Source organism: Atheta coriaria, unplaced genomic scaffold (assembly GCF_025399875.1).
Source record: "Atheta coriaria isolate IRGN ID8LTWV9N9 unplaced genomic scaffold, Caltech_Dcor_3.1 hic_scaffold_7_pilon, whole genome shotgun sequence".
Classification (NCBI taxonomy): Eukaryota; Metazoa; Arthropoda; class Insecta; order Coleoptera; family Staphylinidae; genus Dalotia; species Dalotia coriaria.
In genome coordinates this window covers 2606518-2631282 of record NW_027045449.1, presented here as the reverse complement: position 1 = coordinate 2631282, position 24765 = coordinate 2606518, and the positions used below count along the sequence as shown (strand labels likewise).

General features: G+C 33.9%; 2 protein-coding genes, 2 long non-coding RNA genes and 1 other non-coding gene across 5 annotated transcripts; 1 reads left to right on the top strand and 4 right to left on the bottom strand.

Moving 5' to 3' along the window:
- Positions 1-1019: 1019 nt before the first annotated feature.
- Positions 1020-12065, bottom strand: LOC135796122 (uncharacterized). The gene is made up of 4 exons (XR_010549247.1): positions 11854-12065; positions 11442-11542; positions 1160-1241; positions 1020-1084 (listed from the first exon to the last, which is right to left on the bottom strand). It is a non-coding gene; the product is annotated as an uncharacterized lncRNA (long non-coding RNA).
- A 9844-nt stretch (positions 12066-21909) lies between these two features.
- LOC135796393 (uncharacterized) lies at positions 21910-22645 on the bottom strand. Its single transcript, XR_010549329.1, has 3 exons — positions 22560-22645; positions 22341-22505; positions 21910-22284 (listed from the first exon to the last, which is right to left on the bottom strand). It is a non-coding gene; the product is annotated as an uncharacterized lncRNA (long non-coding RNA).
- Positions 22646-22881: 236 nt separating this feature from the next.
- On the bottom strand, positions 22882-22953 carry TRNAP-CGG (transfer RNA proline (anticodon CGG)). Its single transcript has one exon. It is a non-coding gene; the product is annotated as a tRNA-Pro (tRNA).
- A 240-nt stretch (positions 22954-23193) lies between these two features.
- On the top strand, positions 23194-23950 carry mRpL20 (mitochondrial ribosomal protein L20). The gene is made up of 3 exons (XM_065307569.1): positions 23194-23398; positions 23461-23571; positions 23629-23950. Exons 1-3 carry the CDS (start codon positions 23312-23314, stop codon positions 23875-23877), a joined length of 447 nt encoding a protein of 148 aa, XP_065163641.1. The 5' UTR covers positions 23194-23311; the 3' UTR covers positions 23878-23950.
- Positions 23908-24554, bottom strand: LOC135795787 (10 kDa heat shock protein, mitochondrial-like). The gene is given in 3 exon segments (XM_065307570.1): positions 23908-24339; positions 24396-24448; positions 24451-24554. Coding segments are annotated over 3 exon segments (243 nt in total). The 5' UTR covers positions 24497-24554; the 3' UTR covers positions 23908-24195.
- Between the last annotated feature and the right edge of the window lie 211 nt (positions 24555-24765).

The following is a 24765-nucleotide window of genomic DNA, read 5'->3' as shown; positions in this document are numbered from 1 at the left end:
TATTAATTTTTTATTCATAGCGGAACCTCGACCATCTTCAACTCTTTCTTTTTCACAAACAAGACCTCATCGTGTATTCATATTCAATTTCATCGTTGGTACAGCGCACATCACACAGCCTAAAGTGGTTAAAAAACGCGTTAAACAATACCAACGAAAATTGTTCGCTTATGATTTCTTTCCCCGCTTGTGTTCGTCGAAACAATGCCTTCTTCTGGAGCGGCGGCCATTCTGCTATCGCGCGTCCATCTCATAATGGAAAATTTGAATACAATAATGCGAGGAGGACGCGCAGGACGAAATGTGAAATTGTTCGTTTGTTCTTTGGCAAAACCAACATTAGAATGGGCGTCAACGTGCATAATTTCAATTGATTAATTAATTAATTATTAATTTTAATTTTAATCCAAAGTAGAATTCAACTGTAGAGATATTATGCGGTTATTATTGTTTAATCGAGCTAAGTATGCTAGAAAACAAACAGAATTAGATTCATTAATGAATTAAACCAACTGAAATTAGTTTTAAATTAAAATTAATTACTATTTTAAGGTTTTAAGTAGTACAACTTTATTTTAGGCTTAATTTTCACGCATAAATATTTTATAATCAAAATTACAAGGTTAGGCAACTTCTTTTACAGCTAGATGTCAAAAATCACTTGCGCCATCTCGCGGCGTATAAAAAATGTCTTTTTAACTAAAATTATTCAATAAAATAATAATAATAATTATCTATTATTAATTTAACAATTTTTACGCTTAGTTTCCACTCAAAAATCTTTTATTTTGATTAAAACTAACGCTATGCAACTTTTTCTTCACCTAGATTTGAAAACCACTAACGCCACCTCGCGGAAAATTACAAAAATGCCATTTTTACTCAATAAATGCAATAAAACAACAATAAACACTATTTATTTTGTTATTTAATTTATATTACAGTTTTCTATTCATTTATTATTAGTTTAACGCGTGCATAACTGGTTGCCTGTCGATATTATAACCTTTAAATGCATTATAACCATATTTAGCAACTCTAAACGTAACACACGTTTATGTTTCTTAAACCGTCAGCCCGTCAACTACAACAAAGCAAATAACAACAAATTAATGTCGGTAACGACCGCTCTAGAACCACAAAAAAAATGCGTACGTACTTACAACCGAGGCGTGCGCCTTTGAAAAACCCACGCAGAAATTCCGGCGTTACGTCTCGAACATAATCCCTGCGAATGACATCTAGGGCAAAGCAACAACACGAATAAAACCATCAACAAACCAAACATACTCGTAAACGCTTGTATTGGGTGTTTTTACGGTCTTGGCGATTTATTTTATTTATCTTCGCTCGGTGCGCTTCACACGCAAATTTTCGTTTTGCGCGTCTGCCGTTCGACGCGCATGTTATTAATCAAAATGGGTGGTAATCATAATCTATGTGAGAACTAAATATCCGCGTTTCTATGTGATAATTGCAGGTCTGGCGCACGCGGCGCCGCGCCGCGCGGATTTCGTGTGTGGCGGACATGTTCATCTCGCCCGCCGCGCGCCGCCGCTGTAATTTATAACAATTATTCTTTGCGCAAAAGGTGTCCGACGCGGCTGCACTTTGATTTCTTCATTCGCGCGGAGGAAATTGCGCAAATCCAGCATGAAAAAACCGCATTTATTCTTTCAAATAAATTTATTCACGGAAAAAAACAATTTTTCATTTTAAATAAATTCCTAAACAATAAATTTTAATATTTTACTTTTAGATTAGTTATTTTAATAATAAAAATTTTGTAACACCCTGTATAATATGTACACTGTGTAAATTGTTCGTGTGCATGCACACAAATGATAAATAGGAAATAATTAAGCTTTTCTTTCGCCATTTGAGAACATTTCACCCCCCACCACGCCGCGCACTTGCGGCTTAAGTTTGAGTCGGTTCGCAGTATTGGCGCACATGAATGATTAATTGCGGCCGGCGTAATTATCGCGCGGTTTTAATTACGTCCTTCAAGCAAATACGAGAGTGCGCGCGATCGACACGACATAAATTATGCGTTTGTGCATAGGCATACGAGTAAGCCGGACGATACGTGAAAACAACGCGGAAAAATTTAAGTTTTTTGCGCATGCGCAGTTAACAGTTAACACGTTTTGCACAACGCCGAGATTATCTAAGTGTGGGAAGCGATTTAAGTTATTAGTTACGAAATTTTAAGGTTAGGATAGAAAATATTGTATGTTTTGTGCGTAAAGTGAAACTTTTTAACACGCAAAGTAAGTTGATAAGGTATTATTGTCAATTTTAGTTTATATATTGAAAAAATAATCATTTGTAATTCAAAAAAACATCGGGTGGATTTGTTTTTAGATTTTCAGTGCCTAAAGTACGTTTTTAGGCACGAGTGTATAAAGAAGAACGGAAAATGTCATTTTTAAACACGCAAAGTAATTTTTTCTTAAAAATCCTGTCAAATTATGGTCAAAATGTGAAAAATAATGATTTGCAATGCAATAAAACACCTAAAAAATGATTTTGCATGCATAAAGTAATTTTTTACACACTAGTGTATAAAAAATAACTACCCACTAATTTTTCTCTTTTTGTGAAATATCTCGTGTGAAACTTATTGAAAATCAGCAAATTCTCATGTAAACTTGAAAATTTTACTTAACTTAAGTTACCTTAAGTGATTTTCGCGTATTGGTGAAAAGATTATTGATTGCGAACACGTTATCGCTCCGTATTAGTTGTTGGAAGGTGATCGGTTTGCTAATTACACGCGAGTCATCTTCTGCGCCTCTTTTCCTGCACGCCGCAGCTTCTCACGTCAGTCTCCAGCGAAAATTTCATGACCGTATGCAAAGCCAGGCGCGCACTACCTATACGAGTACCTCTGCCTATTGACGTTTTGACTGAAATTCCTCCTCGATAATCGACGCGTCCGTCCGTCGGTCAAAAGCTTTTTCGTTGTCTTACACCGCGTGCGCGCGCGCGCACACAGAAAATAATAAATTGAATTAAACCGATTAGCGCCGAGATCTATTAGTGGCGCTACTTGACCCTTCGGATCCTGGGAACACTGAGCTGCGCGCGCATGCGCAGCACGCACCTTCTTTAACTATTAACTTTTTGAGCTGGAAATTACTCGAAACCACGATTAACACGAACTACACACTAGTTTTTTATCCAGTTTCGCAAAAACTAAAAAAATATATAAAATTATTTATAAATAATTTAATTATTTATACGTGAATATGTGGGCGATTGTAATGTGTATGTACGGTTATGCAATTCATAGGTTTTCTTGATTTTTTTCTTAATTAAAAATGCCTGTCACGCATCAAACATAAATTTGAATATTCCACCAGCGTACACACGAGTGTGTTTCACACACTTGTTCACAGCGCTCACCAAATTTGACACTTTAATGCTTATATTCAGGATTGGTGTTTACTTTTGTTTAACATACGCGTTGAAAGCCAATAATTCACTGGGAATATTTTCATAATTGGATCTGTGAGAATTATGACTGAAAATCGCTAAAATTATTTATTTATTTAATGAAATATGAGTTATAGAATTTAATAATTTATTAACTGCGCATTATTAATGATTATATTCATGATAAAACACGAAAAAGTAAAAAAATGCCAAATTTTGAAGAAAAACCAATCAGAGAGAAAACTCAACACTGACGTCACTTCCCCCACCAGAACACACTTTAGGTGTAAAGAGAGTTGCATACCACGAGTAATTCGATTTTATTTTCTTGGTATTATTTTTTTTTTTCATTAATTTTGTTGATTTTGTATCAAATTTTCCATTTTGGACTAAAAATTTCAAATTTAAAGCTTAAATAAACAAAAATAAGTTTTTTTACTAACTAAATCAACAATTTCCTCTAAATTCTTTATATAAATATGAGTTTACGATGTTGGAATGTACTGCTCGTAAAATACCTAGCAATGTAATAGATAAACGCCAATTAAATGCGAAATTTATTGAAGTACATATTGATTTTACGCGTGCGTTGCACATTGGGTTGCCTATTATTTACGACAAAATATTTCAAATATTTTTTCCCAAATTTTTTCCCAATCATACAATGTAACAATTCCGTGTAGAACATCATGTTTAAATTGTAGATAATTAAAATTTGATGAAATTACGAAACGGTAAGCACTGAGTTTAATTCGAGTTTTGATTTTCGGAATGCGCTGCGTTCGCAGTTGGAAACCTTCTCCGTGGTCTTCTACATCAACGAATATCAACGTCCCCATTTATTTATGAAGTCAAAAACAGTTAGAAGCGCTGCCAACCAAGATGCTTCATTTCATGACTCTGCGCGTACATTTAAACTTCTTAACTATATAAATTTTTTTTGTAACATCTCACAAACACACATGTTCGCATTCGTTTGGTACTCAGCGAGATTTCATCGCCTTGTTATTATCAGAATTATTATATTAGATATACAAACATTTCGTGCAACTGTTTTAATCATAGTAATTATAACTTAAAGTCACTAATCATAATTTATAATTCGATTCTGAGGAGATACGTACGGTTGGAACTCGTGCCGCGATTTTGAATAAATGCCAACGGACATATTCGTATTTATACAATCTAAACAAGGATAGAATGGTTGATGTATCTGCGTTTATAGTCACATCAATAAAACGAACAACGAATGTGAAACAGATGCCAGACATGAGGATACGCAATATCCGTTTATTTGTTATTGAAATGTGTGGTGAAACAAATTAAAAATTACTAATTGTGCTACTACTGCATTTTTATGTGAGTGGAATACTATATTTTATCCACAAGTGCGTAAATTATTAATAAGCAACATTACTCTTGAGATTAAAACTCATTAATGTCGCCGAATTGAACGATTCGTGTCGCGTGCGTATATTTTCCAATCTGAATAATTCATCATAGAATAAATCATAAAATACAAGGTGTCACAATAATATATTAAGAATCAAGTATGGTAAACGGCACTTTAACAACGTTTAGCGATGTGATGCTTAAGATATTTTGTCTTTTTCCACTTTATTTCCACGTTTAGTGTTTTGTATTTGAATTTTGGTATTTTAAAACTTCGACCCCATGACTAAAACCCGTGACTAAAATACTTTAGTCACTGTTTAAGCTGTTCGTGATTAAAGTGCCACTTTTTGTGGCGCAAAACTGAAGAAAAGTGGAATTTTAAATATGAAAGTAGAATATAGTATTTAAGAGTGCGTTAAACGACATTTTAGTCACAAGATTCAGCGTTTATGTTAAAGAAAAAAACTAAAATTGCGTTACCTGTAAATAAACTTCACATTTTACAAAATTCCATAATATAATCAACATAGGTAAATATTTGGCGCTTGTCGATACCCGATGAAAACTCACGAGGTGATAATAAATCATCCATCGAATTCGAGCTCCGAACCGTTATTGTTTTGCAACACTAAAAACTTAAACTAGACTACTCGTACACCGATATACCCGCAACCAAACCAACAAACCTCGCATCGAAAGAAATTATCCGCGTCATTTGCCATGAAGAAAAAAGAACGATATTCCTACTCATATTCGGTGTAGATTTATTATTCGCTCGGTGGAAGTCAAAGAACATATCATTATTTCGCTGCGCGACGATATATCATTTCTAAACTAGATGATGATTCGGATCTTGTTCGGATCAAAACGAAAAAAGCAAAGTATGCGGATGTAAAAAAGCAAAAATAAATTATTAGACACATATTTATATTATTTTAATATAAAACAAATTTTAAAAACAGAAAAAGTGTAATTATTTAATTTTGATGCAAAAATTAAAGATTATTACCGCTGGAGCGGTAAATTCATAGCGTAATTTAATTCGAGCAATCAAATAGTGAATTCAGGACAATCAGGTGCGATGTAATAGTTAATTTCCTGAGCCATGGACCACTTGACTAGATTACTAGATGTTGTAAAGAATTTCACAGCGTCAAAAAGAGGAAATTGTTTTATAGTTTAAAATTTACGTTTTTTTTAATGACATTTTGTCCATATAATAAAAAAACATAAAATATTAAATTAAAACATAACATTTTCACTAATACTAATTCTATATTCTATTTAAATTCAAATACAGTGTGATAAAAATTTTCCTCGATTTCATATTAATTAATGACATTTCTTGCTCTTTTTTGAAACATCCTGTTATGTTATAGCGGATGATGGCTCGTGCTGCTGGCCATAAAGGATATGTGTCTCGTGTTAATGCCTTATGCATGAGTTAAGTCTCTTGCATCTCGTCTCAATTTTATTTCAGTGACGTTTTTTCGTCATTCCAGCCTCGCTTTGGTATCCTACCGCGCCGCGACAACTTCCTCTGTGATTCAAACATCTAAATAAACACAACCTACAAAGCAACACAAACAATTTCCGCAATTTTTGGCGTTTTTGTCGCCGGCGTACATGCAAATTAAATTCAACCCATGAAGTAAAATTTAATTTACTTCTAACCTAACTGTTTACCGTGTTTTTTACGCATGCGCAAACAACTCACGCGAATAATTCTCTCATCGAATGACCCGAGATCACATTATCTTTATTGTGCTTTAATCTTTATGATTTAAAATCAATTAGGAGTCGATTAAACCACCAGCATCTTATCGCTCACAATAAACAATAAACTTCAAAAATATTAAATAAACATTAAAATTACAACAACATGCAATTGCGCATTAGGAAAATGTGACTTAAGTTGTGTTGTGAGTTGACTTAAGTAACATGACTTAAAACTTAAGTCATGTAAGTTGAATATGTCGATGGATGGTATTTGTGTATACGAGTACTAAGTGCGTATGTGATAATTCGAATTCGTGGTTTTCTTCGCCGGTTAAATGTTAATTGGATCGAGCGGATTGAAATCACACACACACGACTTGCGTCTAATGTTTATAATCATCGATGTCTCAATGATAATCATTAGGTTTTATTCGCGCACGAAATTTTATTAAATAAACGAATAATTGAGAAATTTCCCATCGATTTCATCTTAATCTTTGTTATTTTATATTTTAAAAGTTTAAAAAATTGCAATTTCTCCTTTGTTTACCGCAATTTGTTTAAATTTTAAACATGTCGTCCATTTTAGATTAACATACCTTAATTATTTAATTATTCAAGCGCTGCGTTTTTGTTTTTACGATCAATTTATAGTTTTACGATTGTGTTCTATTTCCTGGCACATATTTTAACATCCAGAGCCGGATTAGCACTTAAAAATTTATAATTAATTACAAACAAAGAAAGTGTAAATGACAATGTTAAATTTATGACTGGTATAATTTTATTTTGTGCTGTGTAAAAAATTTTACGGCTTTTTTTATATTGCTGATGTTTTGTTTGATAAAAAACAAAGTTGTTATTAGTTGCGGATACGCGTGCGACGGGCAACACTTTTAATTAAAGTTTTTAGCCAATGGTAAAGTGTGGATAGACACAAGCAATCATTAAAATCGGCTAAGTAAGATGTGCGCGCTCCAAATTTCGCCGCAATAAATTAACACACAGGATGTTGGCGTAAAAATGCATTTGCATACAATTTAGACGCGCGTGTTTATAAGGCTTGTGGGCATGCGCCTAGAGATAAAATTTCAAAACCAGTGGCCGAGGCCGTGCCCATCATAAACATTTTAACAACCGGTCAATAATCGTCATAAAATTTTTGGAGCACAGCAAACAAGTCAACAACTCAAGACAAACCCGTGAGTTTTTCTGTGCTGGTAGCCGTTTCAAGTGTAATCAATAAACAATTAAGTAAACTTTACTAAACTATATACTATGTAAATTATTTCTTGTGTCGTGTCGTATAAAATTTAACTTTGGGCTGGTCAGATCGTGTAATATAAACTTTGTTAGTTTACAACTGCGTTAAAATACGAGAAATGTAAATTATAAATTTTAACAAGAAATATTTTAATGCAACAAAAGCAATTTATTTTAAATTAGGAGTAGATATTGAACAAAAATTTCAAAAAAATTGTTTTTTAATTAAAAATTTTAGTTTTTCTTTAAAATTTTTGAAATTTTCTCCAGGGGTGGTCTAATATTTAAAATTTAATTTTTTTAGGTTCTGTTTAGACGGTATATTGGTGGATATTTTAATGAAAATGACAGTTTACTCCGTAAAAATTAGAAAAAAGTTGATTTTTGACTTCAAAACTAAATTTTTGACATAAAAAAATCACAAAAATTAACAAAACTTTTTTAAAATTGACGAAAAACGGTAATTTTTGAAACTTTATGTTCAAAACCATCAAAATATTGTCGATTAATGCTTTAAAACCAGTATGAGAATTATTTATTCCATAAAAATAACAAAACTGATTCAAATTCTGTTAAAAAATATTTTAAAACAACTTTTATAAATTTTCTCGCAAAATATTTGTTTGAAAATTGTGATAAAAATAAATAACATGCAGAAAATTATAATATATAGATTAGTCAAGATGTAACACTAGAGATATCCGTAATTAATCAGCAAATCAGCAATTTGTTTGCAAATTAACCAGTATTCATTTTTAATTAAATGCGCATCAAGTGCATGAAATTCATTAAATTCAAGTCTCACCTTGACGCGCACTCAAATTTCAACGTAATTAGCACGAGAATAATATTCATTCATCGATGCATCCATGCAAATTAAAGTTTTAAATAAAACTTTTATTATGTACTAATTATATACCAACTGCACTCAAACTATAATACAACGCAAATAAAATTAATAATAATGAGAAAAAAGGCGTTCCATCACGGCCAATTTATTATGTTTAATTAAAATAATACACAAATATATATTCTCTGTATATTTATAATCAAATCAAGAAAATTCATTGATCAACGATTAAATATTCATTTTCCGTTGTTACCAGCGCAGACAATTTCATTTTGCGCGTCTAGAAAGGTGAATAAAGTAACAAAGTTATTACTTACAAATCGGCGATGTTCCAAAAGCGCACACGCATTATAAAATATCTTCATTAATGCTTTGTTATTAGTGAATTTATGTTTTCGTACTTGTATGCGAATAAGCGCGAAGACACTCACAGCGCAATTTGTTATTTGTCTTTGCGGGCAAAAATGCGCTTCGACTTCATTCGCCGTTGCATGCGTTTGCTGCTGCGAGGTTGCTAATGACATAGAAATTGTTAAATTATTGCGAACACCCACGTGCACCGATGATATTTGCCGGACGCGGTAGTTTCAACGTTATGGTTGTTTTTCACGTTATTCTAAACTGCTCAGAATACAAGGTGATGCAAAATATTAAAAATTTATGAAGAAAAACAATAAAAAATCATTTTTTGCGTTTTTAATCAAAATTTCATTAAAAATAGTAGTTTTTGTGATAGGTTATGTTATGTTTTGTAAAGGTTTAAGTATTGTCCACTAGATGGCGTTAGACTTTCAATGTTTAGTTGATTAAAATAAGGTAATTTTGTGTTTTTAATTTTTAAGAAAGTTTTTATTAAAAATAGAGTTTAATACAATAGGTTATGTTATGTTTTGTTTGGGGGTTTACGTATTGCCCACTAGATGGCAGTAGTAAGTTGATTAGAAGTAGGTTGGGTTCCGCGTGGACATGTCAGCCATTCGATGGGCTTTTCGCGCGCAATGCAGAATCGTGCGCGCGTTTGAAGAAGATAGCTTTATTATACGCACGCTGTCATTATGCCATTTATTTATCTGCATGCGAGCGCGGCGCAGATGTCCTGGAAATTTATGGCGACCCGCGCGTAAAATCTCATCGCGCTGCTGCCGCTCCTTTTCGTAACTTACTAACCTGTGACTATTACGGATATTTCCAGCGGTATAAGACACATAGTCATAAAATAACCTGAAAAAACGCGCGCATTTTTCCACACACACAAAATGGCGTCATTAGAAATACTTTTAAGGTTGGGTGTACATTTGTAATATGTTTATGTAAATGATACGGCTACCAGTGTTCAACTTTAATGTGTCAATGTTAAATGTCGCACATTGAATGTGTAATAATCGTTTTTGACAAAAGAACAACGCAGGTATGAATTAATATCAATAAGATTTATTGGATTGGACAAAGTGGTGCTTGTGGTGTTAATATAAATTTTATCGACTGTATGCAGCCACAAACGCGCCCCGCAGCGCTTAGGCTGATTTAACTACACGCCTATTAGTGAGATTAACATTCGACTATTGTTTAACAAACACGAGCGGTTCATTGGCGGTTTGCGTGCTGTTCGAATGGCAGTTTGGCAGTCAAGTTGATACTTCTGGTTGCGTTTATTGCAAAGCCATCAAATGCGAAACGATAAAATTGTCTGTATGCGCACAAGTGGCCTATCGTAATGTATTATAGATGTCGCTGAGTGCGCGAGTCATAAATGTTTAAAGTTTAATAAGTCGTAAAATATTCCAATTAGATTTTATTTAAATTTTATGTACTTTATCTCAACTGTTGCGTGTTATGGACAAATATAGAATATTTACTTTTTTAACGGATAAAATGTTATGCAATTGCAATTGTACTGCATAAAATATACAACGCCATCTGGGTATAAATCATATAACTAAAACTATATCCATATTTTTGTTTTTTCTGTATTTAACGGTTTTAAAATTTAATTATTTCAACAAAAACTATTCTATATCATTTTCCATAACCTAATTCATCTTTATACAAAAAAACATGAAAATTACTTCAGTAGTTTAGGCGTGAAAAGAAAACAAACATTCTTATGTGAATAATCCATTGATTTTATTGTGATTTATTTTGTTTTCACAGACCACTTTCTACTCAATATCACGTCATGCAGCGTGCGTTGATAAATATCGCATAAATTATTTTAATTTGCCAATAAAGTCCAGGCAAATATCGCCGAAGTTGATTAATGTAGGTAGATTCATGCGACGTGATGCCTACTCTCATGTTGTCATTAACTGCGCGCACGCTGTCTGCGCATTCGCCGAATTGACATTCGACACTCGATGATAAATTAATCTTTAATATTTTAACAACTGTTTTAAACCAAAACCACCAGAAAACTTCCAAAGAAAAATACATGATTAATTTGTGTCTAATTTGTTCGATTCCATAATTTCATCTTATTTAATGTGTTATTTCCCATGGTAAATCGCTAGTCATAAATGACAACGCATAAATTACCCCGAATAAATTACGCGTTTATTCATGTCCACTACGACAATGGCAACATAGTTGCGCACACAAAACGCTCATAAACGTAATTTTCAATTTACTATCAGCGCGCGTTTATCGCCATAATGATCATTTACGCATCGGATTTTTCAAAAGCGCGCGTCGATCGTACGTTTTCGTAAATTTTTAACAAACGACCATTTCAACCACACACAATGCGTACAAAGAGCATAGTTGTATTAGTACCTACTTTCAGCCGCTTGTGTGCTTTGTCCTTTTGTGCGTTTACGTAAATACTTTGCCGATATTCCTTCCTCGATTATCATCAACCGATGTAGGTAATGATGAAATCTAAAATAAAAAATAAAATAATAAAAGTTAGTTTACTTTATCATCACGTGCGTGACACGAAAAGATATTAGCACGTTGTTAACATAACGGTATTGATATTAAAAGTGTGATAAAAAGGTTAAAATGTTTGATTTATGATGAAGAAATTGACCTACTAGCGCCCTCTAGTGGTGATTTTAATAACTAACGTGTATATTCATGTTTATCGCAGTAAAAAATCACGTTTCACATTGTTTTCTTGTGAGTTTTTTGTTTATAAAAGGCAAATTTCTATGTTTATCTTTATTATGATGTGTACAATCCCAACTCACGTTTGTAATTTGTCCATCACACAATGTTCACATAAATGCCGCGACGCATTAAAGTCTTTATTATCAAAATATTTTAATTTGTGTAGTCGTGTCTCGGGCGTCATTTTCGGGCCGTTTAACGGGTTCGAAAGGTTAAGGAGACTCCGAGGTGTCGGTGCTGGCATCGTGCGATGCGTGCGCGCGTAAAACACACGAACATGACAATTTGATACGTTGCCCGTTGACGGACATATTATTAGCGACGTTGCGCTGCGTGTAATTGTTGCGCGAGGTGTGCGTCGCGTACAAATTAACGAATGGATCGCGCGCGCGCGCCCGCTCGCAGGTTGAGAAATTATTTACGATTTCAAACACGCGCACGCACAAAGACTGCTTGTCGGGAGAGACAAGAGATTCTTATCAGAAATGTCTGTCTGTGGTGTGTGTTATGGGTTAGAAGTTATTAACACTGGGAGTAATTATTCATTGCGATTGTGCGTTAAAGAAGACAATTTGCTATTCACGCGAAATTAATGGTTCATATGCGAAAAATAAACAGGTAATATTTTAACTGCTGTTTTGCGATAATTACAAATCATTTTAATCGAAGTTTTAATGTGTGTAAAATGATCTGTTGTGAAATGTTCGCTTTTTGATACATGTCACATGTTAAGTTGGTTGCATAACGACAAAAACGTGTTAATCATCAAAGAAATCGTTCAAACAAAGAAACAAACACAATTTTTGCTATATTTTCTGTGTTTGTTATGTGGGTTGCATATACAACGTTCAAAACCTCTAACTTGATTTCAGCAACTTGGTTGTCTTGTTACAAAGTTAAATATTCCGCGAATGCGTGGCGTTCGGTTCCGCATAATTTTTCAGCGGTCGCTAACTGGCTACCTGTTACTTCTGTTACTTCGAACGCTGTTAGAGGCGTATGCTAATGGCAAATGTCTTTATTATCCTGCTGATGTTGGATGTTCAATGCCTCCTGACGCTGGTCGTTTGTTTCCTCGGCTATAACTTCAGTGCATAACAATAGTTCGGGCAGCTGCCGCCTGCCAGACGGAATTTAAAATTAGGATTTATCGGGCTATTTGCGGCGACAAACGACACACACAAAATTTCATGCGGGTTTACTTCAAGTAGGAACTCTTTTAAGTGCTTATTAATGTTATAAAGGCAAAATTTGGGTTTTTTGTTTGTTTGTTACACTTTAACATGGAAACTACTGACTCGATTATCATGAAATTTTGTATATATAATTTTAAGGGTATTGAAAAGGACATAGAATGTTTTTTAATCACAAATTATAACATACAGGGTGTTAAATAAGGGTTGAAAGAAAAATCATAGTTATAGTTACATAATTCAGTCCTAGATAGCGCAATAGAAGCATTTCTTAACTAACAAATACTAAAAAGTAATTTTTACTAAAAAAAATACAAACGAAAATTTAGTAAGCATATAATTACGTGATAACAAAATAATACCCAAGTATTAAATATCGTAATAACGGCAGCAGGAATAAATTTCATCGGCATGCGCGTAGAATCAAAATTCATAAATCATGCCCCGAAAAGTAAGACACGAAATTATCTCTCGTTCAACTCGGTACCGCAACAAGAAGACAATACGATAAATATTTCAACTACAACGCCTAGTTTAGTTCTGGACCAGTCTAGAGTAGATGTACTTTGGATGATAATAAGATACTCGTACATCTGGGGCAGTGTTATTACCGAAACAGACAACAATGTACGAATAACCTATTATATTAGTGCTGGTATAATTTGAATCCGAAGAAAAAGCTATAAAACGTTTATCACATTTACAGTACAGTTAGCTATTTTAAAATTTAGACTACGCATTATTTTGTTATTTTACTCAAAGACTTGAAAAATAATTAATTTCACTTTGTCAACTTTGTATGAATTATAACCAAGAACACTTATGATGACTTATGCGCTGGCGGATTCGTTACACGAGAAACTAATTTATGCATTAACAAACTGGAATCGCACGACGGACTGCAAGTAATCTAAGAGCGTATGAAGTAAATGAAGTGTACGAAGCACTTTCGGAAAATATTGACAGTCGCATTGCGCGAATATTAATTGCAGGATGTGCGTCGTGCGCGTATCATTCGCGAATGATTTCAATGAATTATGCGCAACACCTGCGTTGTATACAACGCGTGCTGCCACCACATAACCTCAACTAACCAAAACATCTAAGTAAAGTTGGTTTAAAAACCTCAAAAATGAATGAATTCGCTTCGGATGGGAACAGTTGGTAATGGCTCGTAATTATAACTATTAGTACGTCATTAAAATCCAATAAACACATTTATAACACGAAGAATGAATTTGAAGCGTCGTCAAAGACGTTAAAATTTACTTTCACGGACCACCAAAGCATTTGTAGGACATTAAACATCAAAGAGACCTTAAACTTGTTGAAAAACATTAAATTTTCCTATTCTGTGCATAAAATTTATTTCTTAAGAATAAATTACGATTTTTTGTTTTATTTAAATTAATTTAATAAATTATTTTGACACGGGACAATGATAAATCGGATTATAATTCAAACTAATAACAACGCGACCTATTTTACCTCGTAGAAAAAATAATAACAAAAACACAAAAGAATTATTAGATTAATGTAATTACATTCGAGAGCAATGAAAAATTGCTCGAAACTGACCTCCTGCTGTGCTCAAACAAACGCTACACATTAAAATTGCATAATTTAATATCATGCATTGAAACCAATTTGTTTAAACTATTTTTTATTCACATTATTATTATTAATGTTACATATAGTATCATATATCTTATATGTTTAATAAATTAATCGTGTGTTTGTTGTTTTAATTGGTTTTTATCATTTGTTTGCATGCGACATGTCACATCGCACTGATTTATCACCGACGCTAATGAATCTGAAACGATTTGATACCGTCGATGGCGTTTGGAATGATATCGTGAATAGTGTCGAGATTAATTGTTGCACAAATTAGAAAATAACGCGCGAGAGAATCACGAAAAAAACGCGAGCTCGACGCGCGCGACTGATGAAAAATTTGCATATCTTAATTATCGCCTGTCGTGCCGAGCTGTCTCCGACCTCTTATTAACACCACGAACAGAGGACAGACAACAACCCGAGGAATCGTAAGCGAGTAACACGTAAATGCTGACTTGGCGCAGTCACGCGATCGGCGAATAATGAGGAACACATTTTAAGTAAGTGACTTAAGTTGGTTTCGGTGAGTTATGTAGAGGAAATGTATCCGAATCTAAATTTATTTTAATTTTTAGTCTGTTATTACGTTTAATAAACCGGAAACTGTTAAAAATGTATTTTGAATTAAATTTTGGTTATGTTGAGTTGGCATTACGGTTGTTTAGATATTTGCATTCAGTATGTAGCTATAAAATACGTCGCGGAGTAAATGGGAAATACCAAGGCGAAAATCACCAAACGTCCCATCATTTTCGATTTATCTGCCGGTGGACTCGAGATCGCCGTTTTCGCACAATGCGTTCGTGCGTTCCGGTTATCTTAATTGGCACGGGAATCGCGTTTTGCATTTGGTTTATATCGCCGGGCGTATTTCATATTACGCCGCATACGGCGCGAGACGACAGTAGTTAGCATTTTCAGTTGCATACTGCTGTGACTGGTGCTGTTTCTGTTGCCTAGTTCACGGGCATTCGACAGTGCATTTTATTACACGATAAGTGAATCTTTTTGACGCGGTTACAAGGTGTGTTTGGCTTCTATTGCAAAGATAAGTGTTTGTCAAAGTTAAATTTGTAGTAATTTTAGTTATTTTAAGCAAATTATTGAATAAATTGTTGTTTTAAATTAGTTTTTTGAGGTTAAATTGATATTTTTATGAATTAATTTTTAGAATGAGTGTAAAATTGGTTGCATAGGTTACTTCATTAGCTGTCAAACGACGAATATAACAATTCCTGATCAAATTTTTGCATTAAAACGTTTAAAAACAGTTAAATTACATAAAAACAAAGAAAAAATTATAAATAACTAGCTGTTGCCCGCGACTTCGTTCCGGCAGTGTTTAATAAAAATGTAATTCGTTTTTACTCTCTTGTTCTAGACATACTCGTAGTAAGAGTCAATTCTATCAATAAGATTAGCAATTTTAATTTAAAGAAATTAATTATATTAAGTTTTGTCAATAATGCACTTCAGCGCGCCATCTCGAATTCAACTATTTAACTATAACTATGATTGAATCTCAATGTCAAAGTTTATTCTATAGAAAAGAGCTGTTTTGAGGATTTTCCCGGCTATTATTCGAATTTTTCTCACCTTTTAAACCTTCCCTAGACCGCCACAAATAATTCAAGACCAAGATAAGATAAATCCGTTCAGCCGTTCTCGAGTTTTAGCGAGACTAACGAACAGCAATTCATTTTTATATATATAGATTAAATATTACACCAAATTTCACCCTGTAAACTCAATTTAATGTTTAAAAAAACGATTTTGAACACAAATCTTCCCAAAATATAAATATTTGTATTTAAATATTTTATTAATTAACCATCCATCTATTGTGTGATACGCCTATTCAAAATCAGTGCCATGTGTATTTCTCTAACCCAAATTAGCTACCAGATTCTTCATTTGTAAATACTCGGCGATTAATCACCAGAAGCTAATCGTATTGGCGTCATTCTTCTTCATTCGTGCGCGGGCTTAAATTCACGCTGAAGTGCACGCCATTAACAATCGACAAAAACGCTAAATACTAGCAAATTGCGTAAGTAATTCTGCATTCAGAATCAAATAAAACGTCAGGCTATTCATCGGTGGGAATTACAAGCTAATCGCATCTTGAACTCGTTCTCGCTGTGTCAAAATACAAAATAAACTTCCTTTCAATTAAATCAAATTCATATTCTTACACAATACTCGCACATCCACACAAAAACTATAATGTTATACATTTGGGTGTAATTTGTTTAGTTTTAATTTTCTTAAGCATTTTAAGTTGTTTTTAATGTGTTCAAGTATAAGACTCAAATTAAAATTAGCCAGATTTCTAGCACCAGCCGTTTCAAGTGTTGTAATTAAGAAATTTAAAAAAGAAAACAATATTGATGCTCTTCTGCGAAGAACATCTTGCTTCCACGCTTACCTTCACCACTTTAATAAACGATTTGTAAGCTGCGTTTGGTTCATGCACGCACAATTACCAAATTGGAGTTTTCACTCGCTCTATAATTAACTCATAACCGTTAAGAATTATACGCACACACCTGAATTACATGTAATTTGTTAACATTCGGATTCGGTAAGGTACCGCACTCAGCGTGTTTAGCTATAAGTCAACCGCGCATCAACCGAACATCGCATGAACCTTCAACTTGAACAATTTTAGGTGGTGTACCTTTGGTGCGCATCTTTCGGCTCACGTACACTGCTGAGTAATTTAGCGTTCAACATGACGCCGATGCACCGAGCAACACAAAATACCAAACATTCTACATATACAAACTTTAAAACACCGAACAGTGAACATATTTAACATGGAACATTGTACTCGCATATACGAGACAGCACAGTTTGAGACTCTCATAGAAATTATTGCGCTTGAACACTTTTAAAATGGGAAATTTAGCCGCAATTAACATTGCTAACAAATGAGTACAATTAACTACACGGCGAGAACATGTGTAAAGTAATAATCTGGTCACAGAGGTACTTACCTCACCGATAGACAATGTTGATTTTATTTAATTTTTACTCATTATTTACGGTTATTTCTATAAATATTTTGGTGAAATATTTAAACACAATCAGATATATCGCGATATTTAATATTAACCTATAATTTTTATGTTGCTCTTTGGAAAACGAGTTTTTTTCGTTCGCGAAGATCTCATCAGTTGTGGTAATTTGCGGTTTGCGTTTCTGTATGCAGCCCAAAATACGAGTATAACATCCATCAAAAAATCATCTCGATGAAACAATGCAGCTTCTTGTGCAAAAAATTAAGCAAAAAATGTTGGCGTCTTTTCGTGACGGGGCAAATTATCTACACGACAGAATCAGTAATTTTTACCGATGGCACGTCATACAAGTAAAGTAAGTTCTTACGTTGAAGAGAAAAGGAGTACTTAAGGTGGATGCGTAAAAAAATAAAACCAGATCGAAAATTACGCTGTAAAAAACGTGTAAAACTCACTTTAAAGGTGAAATAAGTGTTGGTTTTTTATTTAAAACAAATATTACTTGTTTTCATATACTGACAGTGACGATGTGTAATAAACTGTCAAAATTATGACATTGTTTTAAGTATAAATGAAATTAAGATTTATTTTCTTATTTTTTGGACCTAATAAGGATCGATTTCATAAATAAAGTTCAGAATTTTTATTTTAAACAAATGAGATATGCTAATAATGCATCTCAGCGCCATCTAGGATTCAATTACGTAACAATAACTATGATTAAATCTCCATAGCAAATTTAATCTCTTATTTAACACTCTTAAAGTTAAAATTTTTAATATTTTAATAATTATTCTGCTACTCCGGGCCAAGACGAATCTCACAAATCATTGATCATCAAAATCTGTCCAGCGGTTCTTGAGTTATAAATGCTCTAACTAACTTTTTTTTTAAATTTTTGCTTTTTATGACTTGATAAATTCCATTAGTCTCTCCACTAATTGTCTCCCAACGTTAAATCTCATCAGGCAATAACTGAAGACAGAAACCCGGATTGAAAATCCTCAACATCGTCGTAAATTTTCATCAAGCTAAAAGCTAGACTAGATCAACCCGACTACACAGCAGCAAGCAGATCAGCAGCGACGTTGAACATTTTCATTAGCATCATGTTTGAGCGTTTAAGAGCAGCATTTAAGTGCTCTCAAGTTAAGTTAAATGCACGAGTGCAGAATCTAGTGCAGAATCAGCTTCGTCAATTTCTATTTGTCGAGATTGTAATTAATTCCTCGTTATTGCAAACATGCCTAATCACTTATCTTCAATTAAATTAAGATTATACTGCTTTTAAAAAATGCTGCAAATTTATTTTCTGTTCCATTTTTTTGCTAAAGGTCGTATTATTAATTCATTATATTAAATTTAACCAGATATTGGTGTTGCGTAAAGTCATGCCAGCTGAATCGGATCGTGATCGCATTTGCATAATTATTCAGTGCTATGGTTTGCGATTTTTTCACTCCTCGTCGTTGCATTGTTTCGCGCGCATAATCGTCGAGATTATTGTGTTGTGCATGTGTCTACCGAGTGCAATTCGACGTGTAAAGATAAAGATAAAACTAAATGCAGTATTAACACACCGATTGATAATAAAGTCATAAATTATTAATCATTACAGATTACATCCAAGTATTTAAATGCTTTGTTCTGAAAATCTTGGTGATCTACTTGTAAATATTGTATGTTGGGTTGCCTAAAGTAGTCCAGCATTGATTTATGTGTTAAATCACAAGTAAAGTTGTTCAGTTTGTATTAAATTTACGTTTTAGATGAAATTCAATTGCAAAATAAGTTATTAATTAGTACAGGCGAGTTTAACTGAGTATTTAAATGTTTTGTTCCGAAAATCTTGCTGGTTTACTTATAAATAGTGTATGTTTGGTTGCCTACAGTGCATAGCATTGATTTATGTGTTAATACGAGAAAAGTTATTGAATTTGTATTAAATTTACATTTTTTGCGATGTGATTCAACTGCATAATAATTTTTTAATCATTACAGATTATAAATGAGTATTTAAATGTATTATTTTGAAAATTCAGCTGATTTACTTGTAAATTGTGTATGCTGGGTTGCCTACAGTACGCAGCATTGATTTATGTGTTAAATTACGAGTAAAGTTATTGAGTTTATTAAATTTACGTCTCGCGATGCGATTCAATTGCAAAATCTCGCATCAGCGCACATCTATCGCGCTGCGATCGTGCGTTATTAGATTTAATATTGCATTCGATATAATTTCGTAATTTCCGTATCGCGACGTCGAGTTGCCGGCGCTCGCGTTGGGAAAACGCAATAATAATATGTATTAGATACAAATTGCAAATCGAACGAAACGCGCACGGACGTTTTGCGCCGTGCATGCGCATGCAACGCTTTGATTTTCTCACATAAATTCGCATTTGCACGTACACACACACTGCGAAAACTATTTACGTCAACACGAGAGTACTTACGCTGGTTGTATATGTCGGAATCGCCGAAGTAAAAGATTTTTACGAAGGTAATCGACACGCTGGGACCTGGACATACGCAAAACTAGCCGAGCAACTTTAGAAATCTTAACTTCAGACCGCCATTTTTACCTTACTACTACTGCAGTAGAATTTATTGCATTGTCGCCGTTTCGTTGTTTGTTTTGTATTTGTAGCCAAACACGCGTTGTCGTAACATTATCTCGTACAATGACCAATGTTTGTTATGCGGTAAGTAAGTTTTATTTCGACGTTCGGCAGGTTGCGTGGCGCGCGCGTTTAATTCGATCACATGTCGTAAGGGTTACATACGTTACGTAGGCGGTTGGAATTTCCATTTTGGATTTATTTCGCTTTAAAACAAGTGAAATTCTCTTTCATGATTTTTAACTGAAAGCATTTGACTAGTAATGCATAGTTTTGTGTATTGTGATAATATTTTCGGCGATAGAAATGCGAGCGTAAGCCGTGATTGCCTCCAGGCAAGCCTGATTGGAATTTGCTCAATGCTACTCGTACTCAAAGTTGCCTTCCTCCCAGGTTGTGTCTTGCATTGCGGCCGTACCTTCGCGCTCGCTTTTCTTATACAACACATTCGTGACCTTTGCACGAATAGAAAATATAGGGCACATGCATTTAGATTTATGGCAGCGATATAAAATACGCCGTGTGCTGCAGCTGAAAAACAGAGCTCGGAGAGACCCAAGCACGCCACGAATTGTGCAAACCCTATTCTCTCATTAAATCAACGAGCAAATAGATCAGCGCGCATGGAGCTCAGCTCATAAAGTCATAAACATAAATTCGATTGCTGAGCAAAAATTCGCAAGAGTGAATTATGAAAGCGACAATAAAACGTCACCGGGGTTAAGGTAAGGTGATAGTTGTTCGAAATTGGCTCGAAAATTGCTGCTGACTTTCTTTCTTTTGCTGCTTTGCGAGCAAATCGCTTTGTTTGTTGATTGAATTTGCACCTTGTAGTTGAATACCAATAATTCATTATTAATGTATTGATTAGTTTTATGTTCACGCTCTAATTAGGTGGTTTATTGCTAATCGCATCATTTAGTCCAGTTTATGACCGACTGGTGAGACGCGTCGCAAGACTTTGAGTGCATTTTGCAATTGCCTCACATGCTGAAGTGATCTACGAGACGTTAATTACATAATCGCATTAAAACACAACGCACCTCTCTGTGGTTACAGTGATGAGTCATTTTTTATTTGCAGGTGTGCGGCATATAGGTATACATAAATTTAAGTATTAAACAATTTATGTTATTCTTGAAATATAATAAAATTGGAGTACACAAAGTACAAAATTTAATCAAGTTTACGATTTATATAACTTGTTTTCCTTCATTGTAAATATTTTTAATGGTTATCTAACTGTTGATGAGCCTTGGTATAAGATATTTATACTTTTCACCTTGCGTTTCTCTTTCATTCTTATAATTTGCATGAAAAATGCAAAAAAACCTGGATTATTCAGTTTTAAACAAGAAAAATTGGAATTATTTTGTTTGTCTAATGATTTGTCATGCGAATCCGTTATAAAACCTTCTTTTCATAGTTTATACATGTCCAGTAATTAACTAAACTATAATTTTGTTGTTTGTAAGTTGAATTATTTGTCGACGATTCAATAAAAGACCAATAACTGTTTGCAGGTATGTTTACATACCTATATATCAAATGATTAAAAAAATAAAATTCTTCTACTTTTGTAGTTGTCATGAAACACAAAACAACAATTCTCTAATCTTTGACATTCAGAAGTTTATTTCATATATTTAATTCTGCTATATGGAATGCGTGGCGCCATCTACACTATAAAAGTTACACTACTACCGCAACGTAACTTAAACGTCGGTTTTCAATTTATTCTTGTAAATAATCGTCCCGTACGCGCTAAACGTATGCGCCCGGACGTTGTCCTTTTGCAACAACAAAGTATATTGCAATCTGTAGTCACCAGCTGGCAATCCAGGCGGGAATTTATTATACAACAGCTCGTAATTGTGAATTGCATAATGGCCTGGCTGTAAAGGACATCCAGGATTCGGACCGTTCTTTAGAAAACCCGGTAGAATGCCATAATGTTGACTCTTTATTACATCACAAAATTCTTCGTTCATATCAACTAATTTCATCTGATAAGAATTGGCAGCTGCTTTAAATCCTTTGATTAACATTCTTGGCTGTAATCAATCCTAACTGTAATTATCTTGAAATAATTATTTATTTTATTTCTTACTTTATCTTTTGCGCTGATTTCCACGAGAGTGTCTGCTGTTAAATTGATTCCAAATCGATCTCTGGATATTTTCGATGCGACTGCATCGTATAGTTTGAAAATAGTTTTGTTCCAATACTCGTTATCCACTCGACTGAAACGAATAATGTAAGCATCTTGATTGAACTGCAAAATAATTAATTAATTATTGTTTTAGTTCAAATATAATGTGATTTATACATTGTATATTCTTGAATCAACAAAATAAAGCAATAAAATCAATAGGAACAGTGATAAAATGCGTTGAACAATCATGGCTGGAGATTTTAGAATAAAATGAATTAGGAGTGACAATTTAAATTGGATTTATATAATGTTGACGGTTATTGAGATTAGAATCTAATTATCTTCAAAAACGGAAATTAAATACTTATCTACAAGAATCATAATTTCAAATAAACAAAATTTTGGCTGCAATTATCTGCCGCGACGGTAGTTAACAAGTTTAGTTCTAGTAAAATGAAGTATGAAGTATAAATAAAACACAAAAAGGATAAGCCACGGGCTCGTCCGGGATTTGAACCCGGGACCTCTCGCACCCGAAGCGAGAATCATACCCCTAGACCAACGAGCCGATGTTATTTATAGAACTTACAACACAAGAGCAATGACAAACTATTATATCAAACAATATATTTTAAGAAATTCACATTTATTATTTACCAATATATTTTATATTGCAATAATAATTAAATTTAATTAAATTATAATGAATTCATTGTCTTTTGGTGGTGCAATACTTTGCGGTATTTATTTACTCAAAAAAAGTGTGTGAATAGCTTTACATTTGCACTTTTTCCACCTTCCACTGACAGTTGTCTAGTGTGAACTCATTCCTAACCTCATTATAGCACGGAATTAGGTTTTCTTCCGCATAAAAGTTTTGCAATCAGCGTGCGCGTAGCTAAATAGATTTTTCAACTAAAAATAAAATGGTCTTCACAACAGCGGTGAATTTTATACGAGCCCGAGGACCGGACGAGATTTGGCGCAAACGACGCATTTTCAAATTAGCTGCAGTAAGTTGCCATCCATTTTAAAGTGCATCCACCAATTCAAAAACAAAACTTCTACTTTGTAGCATTTCGTCGGCAGAAAACGGAATTGTTATAGTATTGCGTTAAGATACGTGAATAGAGCACTTGTTTATGCTACAAAAGGGCGCAAATTAAAGAAGGAAGACATGGCAAATGTAAGTTTTTGTTAATCACAAATAAAAACTGAAAATAAATATAAAATCACATTACAGTTGTGGGAGAAACGCGTTTCTGCTGGTTGTGAACAACATGGAATCACTTATTCAATGTTCAGAGAATCATTATCCAGAGATGGCGTTATGTTAAACAGAAAAACCCTAGCTGATCTAGCATGCTGGGAGCCATACACATTCAAAGCCCTCACTGATGCAGCTAAACAAAGAGCCCAATTGGATGGATTAAATGTTGCAAAACATTTAGAGCCACCAACTGGTGTGATTCTCAACACCATGAAAAAGTAACTTATGTTGTGCCTAGTCTACCTTAGTGTATTGTAATATAAATGCATCTTTATTATTTCTCAATATGGAAAAATTGTTTCATGTTAACAACACAAAATGACTATGTGCACTAATTATACAAAATTTGTTTGGCCAATTTAACAACAACCTTCCAAACAAACGCAATTTACACCGGGCAGTAGCAAACATCAGAATCCCATTCACAAATTTAGTACAAGCTGAAGACATTCATGATATTTGGTATCAGTCCCCCTTCTTTCTTTTTCTGGAATAACTCTGGCTGTCACATAAATTTAAACAAGTGCTTACAGCACATATTTAGGCATCAATCTTTGCTAAAATGTCAGATTCCCTGTAGAGATGCATCTCCTGCTCATCACTGAGTGACACCTTGGTGCCACCATACTCTGGAAGCAGGACTGTGTCTCCAACTTTTACTTGCAGAGGGATGTGATTACCTGCCTATAAATTTAACCAGAACAATTAGCTTGGAAGAGAATTACATGAATAAAACTTACCTCATTACGTGCACCGGGGCCAACAGCTACTACAACACCCTTGAGAACCTTCTCTGCTGCTTTTCTGGAATAACAATTCCTCCCTTGGTCTTGGTGACCATCTCAGCCTTCTGGATGAGAACGCGGTCGAACAGCGGCAACAGGCGTTTGATTGCTCCAGACTGCAATCAAATTCAATAAAATTTCATTTATAACCGGCACGAAAATGAATCTCATGTGATAATTTAACCTAACTTTTAAAATGATTCTCACGCGACCCTAATATGCATGTTACGAGTAATTTATAAACGTATTACTTACCATTTTGTGTAATTTATATTGTTGGAAGGAAGTAGACAGTGAGATTTGCTTCTGTATCAGAAGGCGAACA

Bases quoted from the DNA above. Each gene is read 5' to 3' on its own strand.
- mRpL20 (XM_065307569.1), top strand. From the start codon at position 23,312: ATGGTCTTCACAACAGCGGTGAATTTTATACGAGCCCGAGGACCGGAC. The intron at 23,399-23,460 runs GTAAGTTGCCAT...TCTACTTTGTAG, and splicing joins GCATTTTCAAATTAGCTGCA to CATTTCGTCGGCAGAAAACG. The intron at 23,572-23,628 runs GTAAGTTTTTGT...ATCACATTACAG, and splicing joins AGAAGGAAGACATGGCAAAT to TTGTGGGAGAAACGCGTTTC.